This window comes from Oncorhynchus nerka, linkage group LG3 (assembly GCF_034236695.1).
Source record: "Oncorhynchus nerka isolate Pitt River linkage group LG3, Oner_Uvic_2.0, whole genome shotgun sequence".
Taxonomy (NCBI): Eukaryota; Metazoa; Chordata; class Actinopteri; order Salmoniformes; family Salmonidae; genus Oncorhynchus; species Oncorhynchus nerka.
In genome coordinates, this window is record NC_088398.1 from 26,934,746 (window position 1) to 26,950,395 (window position 15,650).

Consider the following 15,650-nt stretch of genomic DNA (forward strand, 5'->3'; position numbering starts at 1 on the left):
GCTGAGTTTTGTACGATCTTAGTGTTATGCTTTCACAAGGCAATTCAGAGAAACAGATCATAATTTTGGTGCGCATAGAAAGGAGTCCTGGGTGCATTCAGGTGCGTGTGCCGCAGCAAATGTTCTTCACAATAAACAAACGTAAACTCATTCGGTTCAGAACAACCCAGGGTATGATGCCATGTCATCTTGTAACTGTACATCAAACAGTGATCAGAAACGTTGACATGAGATTCATGTTTTGGAAATGTGAAGTGCACATTTGGACTATGACTTTCAGAGCTGTATTTATTATAATCCTCAACGTCGCATCTTTCAAAATACATCGAGTCACCGTAAAATGTACAGCATTTCGCTCACTCGGACAACAAAACAGTTTGCAAAGGTGGCCTAATTAGCGGGAGGGCAACTTCTTTTGTCGAGCGCTGGTGCTCCAGTTCAAAACGGCAGTCAGTCAAAACCCATATAGCGCCGTGACGCGCAGGGCCAGAGCTCTAACGTCATGGAGAGCATGTTACTGTACAGCCACTATGTTCTAAATCTGCCTTTTTCAACCCGCGAATGGATATGGGTGTAAAGGGTTAAACAGTTGATCATGCAGGAGGTTTGGAGTTGACCTTTTAACCTTCTACAGGGTTGTGTATGAGAGCTCTTGTGGATGTCAATGTTTAATATGTCATGTTCTTAATGTACATGTGTGTAATGTACAGCATTGACCCAATAAAGGGGATTTCTAAATGCTCTCTCTCCCACTTATACCTCTTTCCGACAGAGGGGAGATGCCACTTCAGAGGCACCTCCGCTATGGCTTTTTTCTTCTTCTTCTATATCTGCAACAAGGGCTTTTTTCCATTCTCACTCCCTCTCCACCATTTTGAATAACTTTTATTCAATTCCTTTTACTTTTCTCCAGCAGGTATGTAACGGTCATTACATAGCAAACACTAAGGCCAACACTAACACAAATGGACTGATTGTCAATGGAGGGGGTGGAAAAACACACAATCACACAACACCGTCTCAAAGAGAAAGACTGAGGGAGCGAAAGAGAGCGAGAGAGATGGACAAAAATACCTTCTTTCACAAATGGTCTCGGAGAGAGAGAGAGAGAGAGAGAGAGAGAGAGGGGAAGAGAAAGTGAAAGAGCGTGGGTAGGGATTGAAAAGCCTGGTGTAAAAATAGAGAATAGTTTATGGTCTTTTGGGAGAGGGGACTGGTGGCTGGACCGGGACGGTCCACCAAGTAGGACGGGGAGGTTAACAGGACTACCCCGCTGTTCAGCGTGGGTGGTTCAGTCTTTAAATCCATCACAGCAGCTCATCACAGCTCGTCCTTTCCCCCTGTCACCCTGCCCCTCCCTCTACTCCTCGACGACTGGCTTCCGCTTCTACCACTCCGAGCAGGGGCAGCGGTGCCCTCTCTTCCCTCCTCTTTTACTTCTCCTCCTTTCATCACACTCTGTCCATCCGCAGCCCACAGGGCCTCGGCCTCCTCCCTCTCCTGCATGAGGCACAGAGGGTACAATAGTGTGAGGTAAAGTGAGGTTCAATGGACCGTATTCACACCACGGCCGTGATCAGACAAAATCCAGGCTAGAGGGGTAGGAAGCAGAAGTGCTCCTTCAGAATCTAGGGAAAATTGTGCCGGAACTTTCCTCAAGTTCAACCTTAAAATTATAGATCATTAATAAACCGACCAACAGTAAAATAAAAAAAGTGCCTATTGTCACATGTTATTTGACTACCAACCCTAGCTGACGTTGACTTATTCTTCAAAAGCGCCATCTAAAACAAAAAGTGAATTACCATAGGGAAAATAGCTTTAAATCATCAGAGCTAGATGTGAAAAATGAGAAAGAAACAACCATTACATTTGCATGCATGTTCTGTTTGTTTGTCTGCAGCTGATCTTGTTGCTATGTACAGTACGTTGCTATAAACAATAACCTTGCAGTCACTTTTGTAAGTTCACCGCTTGTGGTAGAAGTTCACCTTAACCACTGATCTAGGATCAGCTTCGCCTACCTAACCATTAATACAAAACATGAATTAAAAAAAAAATGGTTAGGGGCAACACTAACCAATTTCAACTTCACTTCCCTACCAAGATGGCTGCCATTGTGGCTCATGTGGCTCCCACATTACCATCTAGCGAGCAGTCGGTCCTCCCTTTAAAAAAATAAAATTAAAAAAATACACTCTATAGCATTAGCCTGGTCCCAGATCTGTTTGTGCTGTCTTACCAACTCCTATGGTTATTGTCATGCCAAACATATCTGATCTGGGACAGGTTTATATAGAGCAACCAATCCAATAACAGTTCTCACCATATCCCTGTGGTGCTTCTCCTTGGTGAACCAAAGGGCCAGTGCACACCTTCGGCCAGCGGTCACCGCGGTCACACCATGGGGGTTGACAGGACCGGAGGAGAACCCCACCAGCCGACCACAGGTGGGTTTCACCCGGGCCTACAGAAAGAAAGAGAGCAAGAGCGTCAGAAAGGGTAGCCTCTATAAGGGCCATGCTAGAATGGATAGAAGAGGCAACATCATCAGAACTTACTAAGTACACACAACACCAACTATTTGTTCTTAATTTAGCGTTAGGGCTAATATTAGGTGTACAGTTACTGAACAGGTTAAGGTTCAAATTGCATACGTTAGAAAGCTGTGCTTCCATCCTTTCTAGCATGGCCAGATAGTGATGACTGGGGCCGGTGGGACATAGGTCAAAGTTCACGTGAAGATCAGCCAGTGTAAAGTGTTGTACTTGAGTTTGAAATGTCAAGTGACTTACTGTGACAGTCTTGGCATCCCTGTCTGTGAAGAAGAGCTCCCCACCGTCAAAGTCATCGTTCAGATAGAGCACAGCGCTGGAATGGAATCAGACATGGTCTTAGTCGGCATTTAACAACAAGTCTAGTCAAAGTTGTCAGTTGCCATTTCTATTGCTTAGTCAACAAATCTAATGGTACTATATAACACACTGTCAGAGGCATGTCACATTATTTCCTCACACCCTCCTGCCTGAAATCAAGAATCTACACTAGGCTGTGGAATGGCACCTGTGTTTGTTTACCTTAGAATGAGGAGACCATCGAACCCTGGTAGTATTAAGATGTCCCGCCGTACTGGTTTGAGTTTATTCAGGATGGGAGTGTCTGTTCATGTCATTTATATACACTCCCCTCCGTATGGATTTGGACAGTGAAGCAGTGTTTTTAAATTTGGCTTTTGGATTGGCGATCAAATGTGTCATATGAGGGCGACTGTACACAATGTCACCTTTCATTTGAGTGTATTTTCATGCATATCTGTTTTACCGTTTAGAAATAAAGGCATTGTATGTATCTAGTCCCCCGATTTGAAGAAGTCATAAGTATTTAGACATACAGTGCATTTGGAAAGTATTCAGACCCCTAAACGTTTTCCACATTTCATTACGTTACAGCCTTATTCTAAAACTGATTCAATTGTTTTTTCCCCTTCATCTATCTACACACAATACCCCATAATAACAAAGCAAAAACAGGTTCAGACATTTTTGCAAATGTATTAAACATAAAACTGAAATATCACATTTACATAAGCATTTCGACTCTTTCCTCAGTACTTTGTTGAAGCACCTTGGGCAGCGATTACAGCCTTGAGTCTTCTTGGGTATGACGCTACAAGCTTGGCACACCTGTATTTGGGGAGTTTCTCCCATTCTTCTCTGCAGATCCTCTCAAGCTCTGTCAGGTTGGATGGGGAGTGTCGCTGCACAGCTATTTTCAGGTCTATCCAAAGATGTTCAATTGGGTTCAAGTCCAGGCTCTGGCTGGGAAACTTTTTTGTTGTTGTTGAATTTTTACCCCTTTTTCTCCCCAATTTTGTGGTATCCAATTGCACTGTGCCCGGCCCGCCACAGGAGTCGCTGGTGCGCGATGAGACAAGGACATCCCTACCGGCTAGGCCCTCCCTAACCCGGACGACGCTAGGCCAATCGACAGAGCCTGGGCGCGAACCCAGAGTCTCTGATGGCACAGCTGGCGCTGCAGTACAGCGCCCTTAACCACTGCGCCACCCGGGAGGCCTGGCTGGGAAACTCAAGGACATTCAGAGACTTGTCCCGAAGCCACTCCTGCGTTGTCTTAGTTGTGTGTTAAGGGTCGTTGTCCTGTTGGAAGATGAACTTTCACCCCAGTCTGAGATCCTGAGCGCTCTGGAGCATGTTTTCATCAAGGATCTCTCTGTACTTTGCTCCGTTCCTCTTTCTCTTGATCCTAACTAGTCTCCCAGTCCCTGCCGCTGAAAAACATCCCCACAGCATGATTCTGCCACCACCATGCTTCACCGTAGGGATGGTGCCAGGTTTCCTCCAGATGTGACACTTGGCATTCAGGCCAAAGAGTTCAATCTTGGTTTCATCAGACCAGACTAGAGAATCTTGTTTCTTTGCCTTTTGGCAAACTCCAAGAGGGTTGTCATGTGCCTTTTACTGAGGGGTTGCTTCCGTCTGGCCACTCTACCATAAAAGGCCTGATTGGTGGAGGGCTGCAGAGATGGTTGTCCCATATCCACAGAGGAACTATGGAGCTCTGTCAGAGTGACCATCGGGTTCTTGGTCACCTCCCTGACCAAAGCCCTTCTCCCCGATTGCTCAATTTGGACGGACGGACAGCTCTAGGAAGAGTCCTGGTGGTTCCAAACTTCTCCCATTTAAGAATGATGGAGGCCTCCCGGGGACCTTCAATGCTGCAAAAATGTTTTGGTACCCTTCCCCAGTTCTGTGCCTCGACACAATCCAACTCCTTCGACCTCATGGCTTGGTTTTTGCTCTGACATGCACTGTCAACTGTGGGACCTTATATAGACAGGTGTGTACCTTTCCAAATCATGTCCAATCAATTGAGTTTATCACAGGTGGACTCCAATCAAGTTGTAGAAACATCTCAAGGATGATCAATGGAAACAGGCTGCACCTGAGCTCAATTTCAAGTCTCTTTGTGTCTGAATACTTATGTAAATAAGGTATTTAAATATATATATATATATATATATATATATATGAATAAGAAAACATGTTTTTTTTTAAATCAATTTAAGAATAAGGCTTTAACGTAACAAAATGTGGAAAAAGGGAAGGGGTCTGAACACTTTCCGAATGCACTGTATTTACTTATAGCATATTCAAGCAGTCAGAAGTGTAGTATTTGGTCCCATATTCCGAGCACGCAATGACCACGTCAATCTTGTGACTCTACAAACTTGTTGCATGAAATTTGTTTTGGTTGGATTTCGGATTATATTTCACCCAATAGGAACTGAATGGTGAATAATGTATCGTGTCATTTTGGAGTCAATTGCATTGTAAATAAATATAGAAGATGTTTCTGAACAGTTCTACTTTAATGTGGATGCTACCATGATTACGGACAATCATGAATAATGATGATCAAAACTCCACAATCATGAATATAGATCATACCCCCACAAAAATGCTAACCACGGCCTCCCGGGTGGCGCAGTGGTTAAGGGCGCTGTACTGCAGCGCCAGCTGTACCACCAGAGACTCTGGCTTCGTGCCCAGGCTCTGTCATAACCGGCCGCGACCGGGAGGTCTGTGGGGCGACGCACAATTGGCCTAGTGTCGTCCGGGTTAGGGAGGGTTTGGCCGGTAGGGATGTCTCATCGTGCACCAGCGACTCCTGTGGCGGGCCAGGCGCAGTGCATGCTAACCAAGGTTGCCAGGTGCACCGTGTTTCCTCCGACACATTGGTGCGGCTGTCTTCCTTTGTTAAGAAGCAGCGTGGCTTGGTTGGGTTGTGTATCGGAGGACGCATGACTTTCAACCTTTTTTTAAATATAGAAAAAAATGCTAACCTCCCCTATTATTGGTAATGGCGAGAGGTTAGCATGTTTTGTTGTTAGCCTCTGAACGTCATCTCACTCATAATTATTCATTAATGATTTTTCTTATAATCTTGCCATTATCAGGATTAATTAAAGTTTTCAGAAACATCTTATCTACTCACTTAGAAGAAAATAAATCTCCAGTCACCATTCAGTTACTATTGTGCAAAACAGAACGAGTTTGTAAGTGTCACGTGTTTGTTGTCATTGTGTGAAAGAAATATGGGACCAAATACTACACATTTGACTACTCTGATATGCTGTAAGTGAATTTCTCCAAATATTTAGGACTTCTTCACACTGGGGGGACAAAATACATAAAGTGCTTTCATGTGTAAATGGTAAAACATATGTATGAAAATACCCTCAAATAAAAAGTTACATTCTGTACTGTCGCATCATGAAACATTTGATCTCAAATCCAAACTGATGGAGTATAGAGCCAAATGTACCATTTTAGCTTCACTGTCCAAATACATACACATGGGAGTGTATGTGGTGTTATATACAGTAGCTCAACTACCAAGTCTTGTGTGTTTTTTTAAATGTGTATTTACATGTCTGTGCATGCACAGTGCAGACATCTGCATGCTTCTGTGTGTGCATGTGTTTTGCCAGTCTGCGTGTGTGTGTGTGTGTGCGCGCGTATGTATGAGTGTGTGTGTACCTCAGGTCTCTGTGTGTAAAGGCAGGTGGTTCTCTCCAGCACTGTCTGGTCTCAGGTTCCAGTAGACAGTTGTCCACATGAACAGGGTGAGACAGGTCCAGTCTCCCCTCCTGGTCCCCTGGACAGGACACACAACACAAGAGGGCCATGTTCATTAGGCACCAAATGGAAGAGAAATGGACTGAAATAGGGAGGGACTACCTGGAGTTGTCCAATAAGAAACACTCATTTTAGTTTTCCGTTGCAAAACGTTTTAGACCGTTTTCCCATTGTGTGCCCTAATGAACACCACCCAGGTAACACAAAGGGTGACATAACACAGAGCAGATAAGACACCTGATACAAGTCAGGGGTTAGCTATTGGGTTACACTAGAAATGGGAAAAGCGTGATGAAATCTAGAGGCCTTAACCCTATTTGAATAGGAAAGCTTTGCGCCATTTTGCATTGAGACCCACAAATGTAATACATAATGGAATCAACAGAACAGATGGAAATGAACATGAAATATGAAGACGTGAAACCAAACATTTTTGGAACCATCATTCCAAGAAATAGAGGGCATTGCTTGAGTGGACCATACCTGTGATGGCACTGCGGCACACTAGATGTGTGTAGGAGAAATGGAGTCCTGAGGGGCTCCTGAAGTAGGAGTGCAAGAGGGTTCTCACCCTCTCCCCCATCTCATGCAGCAGCTTAGCGTCTGATTGGTTCACCATGCCGTCCTGAGCCAACTGCAGACCAGAAAAGTGTTCAACTATTCATTAGCTATGTGGCCATGTGAGACAGAGAGCGATCGACAGATAGACAGATAGACAGACGGGTAGATTTAATCTCCAGATGCATCGTTCTCACCTTGACAGCTCTGAGGACAGTCAGGCCCTCAAACTTCTCATGGGGGGTGTGTGGGGACCGTCGCCCCCGGTAACCGTCCCCAGCGGACGCAGCTGCCTGACAGAGACAACACAGGAAGTCATCATGGAGGATATGAGCTTATAGCCCTGTTGGAATACTTATGCTTTTGCTGAATTCCAAATCCACCCCTCGGTCATATCCCTAAGAACCATAAAGATCAGGGCCAGAATTCATAAAGTATATCTACACTACCGTTCAAAAGTTTGGGGTCACTTAGAAATGTCCTCGTTTTTGAAAGAAAAGCTAATTAAATGTCCATTAAAATAATATAAAATTGATCAGAAATACAGTGTAGACATCGTTAATGTTGTAAATTAGCATTTTAGCTGGAAACAGCTATTTCTTAATGGAATATCTACATAGGCCCATTACATTACCAGCAACCATCACCCCTGTGTTCCAATGGCACATTGTGTTAGCTAATCCAAGTTTCTAATTTTAAAAGGATAAGTGATCATTAGAAAACCCTTTTGCAATTATGTTAGCACAGCTGAAAACTGTTGCTCTGATTAAAGAACCAATACAATTGGCTTTCTTTAGACTAGTTGAGTATCTGGAACATCAGCATTTGTGGGTTCGATTACAGGCTCAAAATGGCCAGAAACAAAGACCTTTCTTCTGAAACTCGTCAGTCTATTCTTGTTCTGAGAAATGAAGGCTATTCGATGCGAGAAATTGTCAAGAAACTGAAGACCTTGTACAATGCTGTGTACAACTCCCTTCACAGAACAATGCAAACTGGCTCTAACCAGAATAGAACGAGGAGTGGGAGACCCCGGTGCACAACTGAGCAAGAGGACAAGTACATCAGAGTGTCTAGCTTGAGAAACAGACGCCTCACAAGTCCTCAACTGGCAGCTTCTCAACGTCAACAATGAAGAAGCAACTCTGGGATGCTGGCCTTCTAGGCAGAGTTTCTCTGTCCAGTATCCGCATTCTTTTGCCCATCTTAATATTTTATTTTTATTGGCCAGTCTGAGGTATGGCTTTTTCTTTGCAACTCTGCCTAGAAGGCCAGCATCCCGGAGTCACCTCTTCACGGTTGAAGTTGAGACTGGTGTTTTGCAGGTACTATTTAATGATGCTGCTCTGCTCCAAAACCGCCATAAAAACGACAGACTAGTTTGCAACTACACATGGGGACAAAGATGGAACTTTTTGGAGAAATGTCCTCTGGTCTGATGAAACAAAAATAAAACTGTTTGCCATAATGACCATCGTTATGTTTGGAGGAAAAGGGGGACACTTGCAAGCCGAAGAACACCATCCCAAACGTGAAGCACGGGGGTGGCAGCATCATGTTGTGGGGGTGCTATGCTGCAGGAGGGACTGGTGCCCTTCACAAAATAGATGGCATCATGAGGTAGGAAAAGTATGTGGATATATTGAAGCAACATCTCAAGACATCATTCAGGAAGTTAAAGCTTGGTCGCAAATGGGTCTTCCAAATGTACAATGACCCCAAGCATGCTACCAAATACTAATTGAGTGTATGTAAATTTCTGACCCACTGGGAATGTGATGAATAAAATAAAAGCTGAAATAAATCTTTCTCTCTACTATTATTCTGACATTTCACATTCTTAAAATAAAGTGGTGATCCTAACTGACCTAAGACAGAGAATTTTTACTAGGACTAAATGTCAGGAATTGTGGAAAACTGAGTTTAAATGTATTTGGCTAAGGTGTATGTAAACTTCAGACTTCAACTGTATATACATATACAATGTACAGTATATGGCCATTGATAGGCTCGGTGTGATTTTCACTATATTGCAGTTTCAGCTATTATTTCCCATCCAATGGGAAACAGCAAAGGGACAGGGCTCATTAAAAGGGAGTCTGGTTTTCTGAGCAAATAATATGCAAGCTTACGGTCGCTAGGCGCAGTACTGTGTTGCATTCCTTCTGATCTAGAACTCCGTCCAGCACGACGCGATTAGTTCCATTTAAAGAATTGTCGTCCATGCTGATGGTGACACCAACCTGAGGAACGGGACCCCCTGGGGATTGTACAGAACGGAGGTGTGAGTGAGACACAGGAAAAGGGTCCACACACACACATAAACGCAAACACACATTTAAATCAGAGGTATTTATCAGATGAGTGTTTCCCAATCCCGTGACCCGAGCCAATTATGTTTTTTGCCATTGCCAATCCGTCAATGTGTGCTTCTCACATGCCAAACACTAATGTTTATCCTTACCTGCGTAGAACCCACTATCATCCATCTCCACCTCTTTCTCTCCCGCCTTCAATTTCTCATTCAGCACTTCCTTTTCTGCTCTGGAAATCAAAAAGGAAATGGCTTTCAACCGCCCAAAGGCACTTCAAAGCCTCTTTCTCTCCACAATCCCGTCCTCTTTTGCATGAACTTTCTCCTTCACTTTTCCTCCTACCTCCATGTGTCTCTCAGCAACTCAGGAACAACCTCCTCTGGAGTCCAGAGATCCTATATCGGAGGACAAAAACACAAAAGGAACAAAGTGCTGTATTTTTTTTTCTATAGCCTTGATATACAGTAGCTACTTTATGGCTCTGAGCCAAACCAGAACCAGCGATAATCAATAAACAACGTCATCATACCGGGTCGGTGAAATTAAAGTTGAGGTTTTCCATTCCGAAGTAGAGTAGCTTTTTCTCCTGCAGTGAGCGGCTCACATACCTGGCTATCTCCTGAGTATATAAAGACAGAGACCGAAGCTTAGACACACCTCAGAGGCTGCTGCCCTATGTACATAGACATGGAATCAATGGTCACTTTAATAATGGAACACTGGTCACTTTAATAAAAATAAAAATATATTTTATAAAATATTTACATGTCCCTACACCCGCAATAACATGTTTACATACAGTTTTACTCATGTCATATGTATATACTGTATTCTAGTCAATTCTTCATTCCATTCTCTTACTTTTAGATTTGTGTGTGTTGTTGTGAATTGTTAAATACTACTGCACTGTTGGATCATTAACTAAAGCATGTCCCTACACCCGCAATAACATCTGCTAAATATGTGTATGCGACCAATATCTATCTATCTATATATACAGTAGGGAGAACAAGTATTTGATACACTGCCGATTTTGCAGGGTTTCCTAAATACAAAGCATGTGGAGGTCTGTAACTTTTTATCATAGGTACACTTCAACTGTGAGAGACGGAATCTAAAACAAAAATCCAGAAAATCACATTGTATGATTTTTAAGTAATTAATTTGGATTTTATTGCATGACATAAGTATTTGATCACCTACCAACCAGTAAGAATTCCGGCTCTCACAGACCTGTTAGTTTTTCTTTAAGAAGCCCTCCTGTTCTCCACTCATTCCCTGTATTAACTGCAGCTGTTTGACCTCGTTACCTGTATAAAAGACACCTGCCCACACACTCAATCAAACGGACTCCAACCTCTCCACAATGGCCAAGACCAGGGGGCTGTGTAAGGACATCAGGGTTAAAATTGTAGACCTGCACAAGGCTGGGATGAGCTACAGGACAATAGGCAAGCAGCTTGGTGAGAAGGCAACAACTATTGGCGCAATTATTAGAAAATGGAAGAAGTTCAAGATGACGGTCAATCACCCTCTGTCTGGGGCTCCATGCAAGATCTCACCTCGTGGGGCATCAATGATCATGAGGAAGGTGAGGGATCAGCCCAGAACTACACGGCAGGATCTGGTCAATGACCTGAAGAGAGCTGGGACCACAGTCTCAAAGAAAACCATTAGTAACACACTACGCCGTCATGGATTAAAATCCTGCAGCGCACGCAAGGTCCCCCTGCTCAAGCCAGCGCATGTCCAGGCCCGTCTGAAGTTTGCCAATGACCATCTGGATGATCCAGAGGAGAAATGGGAGAAGGTCATGTGGTCTGATGAGACAAAAATTGAGCTTTTTGGTCTAAACTCCACTCGCCGTGTTTGGAGGAAGAAGAAGGATGAGTACAATCCCAAGAACACCATCCCAACCGTGAAGCATGGAGGTGGAAACCAAACAAAATCATTCTTTGGGGATGCTTTTGTGCAAAGGGGACAGGACGACTGCACCGTATTGAAGATGGGTTGTGGCTGGGTCTTCCAGCATGACAATGACCCAAAACACACAGCCAGGGAAACTAAGGAGTGGCTCTGTAAGAAGCATCTCAAGGTCCTGGAGTGGCCTAGCCAGTCTCCAGACCTGAACCCAATAGAAAATCTTTGGAGGGAGCTGAAAGTTCGTATTGCCCAGCGACAGCCCCGAAACCTGAAGGATCTGGAGAAGGTCTGTATGGAGGAGTGGGCCAAAATCCCTGCTGCCAGTGTGTTATCTCTGTAATTGCAAAATAAGGTTTCTGTACCAAATATTAAGTTCTGCTTTTCTGATTATCAAATACTGATGTCATGCAATAAAATGCTAATTAATTACTTAAAAATCATACAATGTGATTTTCTGGATTTTTGTTTTAGATTCAGTCTCTCATAGTTGAAGTTTACCTATGATAAAAAAAAATAGACCCTACATGCTTTGTAAGTAGGAAAACCTGCAAAATCGGCAGTGTATCAAATACTTGTTCTCACCACTGTATGTATGTATGTATGTACATACATATATACATACATACACACACACACATTTTAATTTAATTAAAAGAGTGATGCCTATGGAGAACACCAATATACTGGTCTTCACAGAGTAAGATACAATAATGTATCTATAAAATTTGAGTGTTGTTTATAAAATGAAACCTCCCTATTGGGCCAGGCTAGGGGTTGTTCATTTTATGCTGAGCACCAGTAGTACCTGGGAGGGCTTTGTCCCATGTGCCTCAGTGTCACCCCCCAGTGTCTCTGTGTAGAGCTCCAGATTACTGAGGGAGTCTTTGTCTGAGGGGTAGAACAGGAGGAGAGACCGCAGAGAACGCACCGCTCCTCCTAGATCGCCCGCTGCCGGAAATAGGTGAGAGAGAGAGGGAGGGAAATGAGCTTTGGTTGTTCACTAGATATATGTCAACTCCTGTATGAAACACCAGAGCCTTTTTGAAATAATACATTTTTTTCAGGTGCCATAGTCAGGCCAGTATCATCAGCTGCAGTAGAAGCAGAGTTACCATCATAATTGTCGTTAGCGTCATCATGTGGTCATTACTGTAACTTCAGATATGACCGTTCCCCTGTCTAACCTTTGAACTGTGCGATGTGTAGATGCTCCAGCTGTGTGGGTAGGAAGTCCTCCTGGGCTGAAATCCTTCCGGGTCGCGTTGCCACCTGAGTCACACAGGCCTGCTGGCAGGACAGGAGGGAGAGGGAGAGTGCTGGGGGACAGGAGATACAAATCACACGATAAGGAGAAGGAAAGATGAGAAAAGTAGAGAATAGCATAAGAATAAAAATAGTAGTATCCTATACATGTCAAACTAATTACAATCTTTGCTTTGTTTTGGACCAAACAAATGATGCACTGCGTGACATTATACTGTTTACAGTCAGCTGTCTTGGTAACACTCCCCCTGTAATAAGGCCTTTATAATGCTATATAACACTATCACCGTACAGACATTTTCAGCCTACTAGCCATGAGTGAGCTATAGCCCTGCATAGACAACCAGCTTCATGAACACTAACATGTTTTTCCCGTAACCTGTGTGGTCCAGTAGTTAGTGCCACATGTACAACCCAGCTTCCAATGTCAGCATGGGTTCAAATCCGAACCATGCCCTTCTGACTCACAATCGCTCATACTTTTTCTGTCCTCTTCACTGTCCGATCTCAACAAGGATATATAAAACCCTTAAAATATATACATTTTTAAACAAACAAACATGTTTTTCTCACCTGCAGCCTTCTCAAACACCCCGTCCATTCCGTCCTCTCCTCTGTTCTCAGGGAGCCGCTGTGAGGCGACCTCACACTGCGCCCTGCACTCATCAGTCTGTCTCAGTGTCTCGTTCACACATTCCATCCATTTCTCCACGGCGTGCGTCCAATCAGAGGAGGCCTCAGAGGTGAGGGCAGAGTCGTACAGGGCCTGTGGTTAATAGAGGGATGGAAGTTAGGGTTAAGAGGAGGGACGAATGTTAGCTGGAAAGGTTGGCTATAATTGGTAAACATCAAGAACAGTCGTCGATGGCCTATACTCCTAATGGGCATAGTAAGCACGGAAAGCACGGAGACTTGCTGGAGACAAGCAAAACAAAGCAGTGGAATGAACTGCATTTTTATTTTTTACTGTTAGGCTTTAGTGATATCAAAAAGTCCAGTGAAGTCCACATGATGTATTCTCATTTATAGTACACTCCATTAGTAACATGTTTTCAGGAATGCTGTGGGTGCATGCAGAGCTTACTGTGTGAGCCCAAAGGGCTTTTACGATTGGTTAGGTACTTAAGGTGAAGCCCAGAGAGAGGAATTTGAACCCTCAGGCCACATGTGGGAATCAAAGAATATTCATGAATTTTGTTGTAAGAAATACTTATTTATGCATCCAATCTACCATTTATTTGACCATTTCTCAGATACACACACACACACACACACACACAACCCTCCTCCTCTCCCAATCTTTTTTATTACCCAGTGTTTCTCTGTCTCCATCTCTCTATCCTGGAATGCGTCCTCTGTTACTCCCTCCATCCGTCTATACTTCTCAATGTTGTTCCTCATCTCCAGGTGACTGGGGTTGGCCACGAAGAACGTGTGGGCTGCTGACGCTGCCTTCTGTACTTTCCCTAGCTGAGGAAGAAGAGAAGGGGGGAGTTGATAGAGAACGAGGTAAACGATGAAGAGAGGGAGGAAGAGCAGAAGGCAGGAGAGGAGGGGAAAGAGAGCGAGAACGAGGTAGAAGACAGAGGAGGAGGAGAAAGAGGGGAGGAGGAAACAATAACAGGAGGAGGAAGTAGACGATGACGAAGAAAAGTCAAAAGTCCAGATGAGCTAGAGTGCACGAAGACCACAGCTGTAGTTGTAGGATATTGTCGCTACAGTATGTAGTAAAGTGAGCTGGCACATTACATCATATATGCCTTATACCAGTGTAACTAACGACCAGTGGAATAACCTATGTAGTTGCTTTAACATGCAATTAGCTCTTCAGAGCTATAATTCAACCGTCAGCCACACATATGCACAGGAACATAATGAAACAGCAGGTGAGTATGGTAACAGTTACCTTCCAGTAGACCACCTGCAGGAAGTTATAGGGGTTCCGGGTGCTAAACTCATACTCGATGTCGGCAGACACGGGAAGCTGTCCTGCAGGAGTGACAGCCCGTCCCAAACAGAACCGCACACACTCAGCCCGCCGCTGGACCCAGTCCACTGCCCATAGGTCCCACACATTCCCTTTCTCTGTGTCTGAGGACACACACACACACACACACACTACATTACTGGAATGTACCATACCAGGACTGTCTTGCACTCATGACCATAGATAGTGTCATCACTGACTCCTGGGAGATATTTGATTTGATATCCAGGCCCTAATGCAAGTTGTGAATGTAAGTGGCAAACAGAAACTTGTGATTTAATATATTTCATGCATGCACAGAGCACACACAGGTGGAGACAGAGAGACATACTCTCTATCATACATTCCCTATGAACCCGAACACATACAACACAGTAAACACACACATACCCAGTTTTGGGAGCCTGTCATATCCCGCTGGCACACATTCTTTATGGCACTGCCGTCGGGTACGAAATAGAGCCTCCCGGGTAGACATCGACTTTTCGAGCAGCTCCGCAGCTTTCTCCCACTCCTCGCTAAAGTATGCACGGACCCCGGTATAATACAAAACATCGTAAGAGGTTATGAGTCCGGACGCAGATCCTGCAGAAGACCCGATGCCTGCAACAGGAGAGGTTAAATAGAAGAATGAGAAAAGAGAGTGAATAAGAGAGATGTGCAGCGCCACGTAGACAGAGTTGTGATTTGCGCAAAGCGCCATGGTACGCCGTAGTTATTTTTGAGAAGGAGAGGGGGAGGGACAGGGCCAGAGGAAAGTAGGGGAAGGCAGGAAAGACGTGCATGGTAGTGATGAGGGGAGGAGAAGTAGTGGGATGGGTGGAGAAAAGGAAAGAGGCAGTACACTTGAAAGTAGATTTGTTGACACGGTAAATAGCATTGTTTGGAAGCACTAAAATAATGCTAAAATAATATTATAGTCTAGCTTAATGTACTTGCCTACAG

The 15,650-nt window shown here is 44.1% G+C and overlaps 1 protein-coding gene across 1 annotated transcript; it reads right to left on the reverse strand.

The window, feature by feature from the left end:
* Positions 1-870: 870 nt before the first annotated feature.
* LOC115141338 (prolyl 3-hydroxylase 3-like) lies at positions 871-15,476 on the reverse strand. Its single transcript, XM_029680100.2, has 16 exons — positions 15,096-15,476; positions 14,625-14,809; positions 14,030-14,188; positions 13,292-13,484; positions 12,640-12,771; positions 12,261-12,403; positions 10,062-10,151; positions 9,875-9,927; positions 9,682-9,761; positions 9,350-9,477; positions 7,415-7,510; positions 7,143-7,293; positions 6,561-6,678; positions 2,796-2,871; positions 2,327-2,467; positions 871-1,500 (listed from the first exon to the last, which is right to left on the reverse strand). The coding sequence occupies exons 1-16, from the start codon at positions 15,406-15,408 to the stop codon at positions 1,321-1,323; spliced, it is 2,238 nt and encodes a 745-aa protein (XP_029535960.1). The 5' UTR covers positions 15,409-15,476; the 3' UTR covers positions 871-1,320.
* Positions 15,477-15,650: the final 174 nt, after the last annotated feature.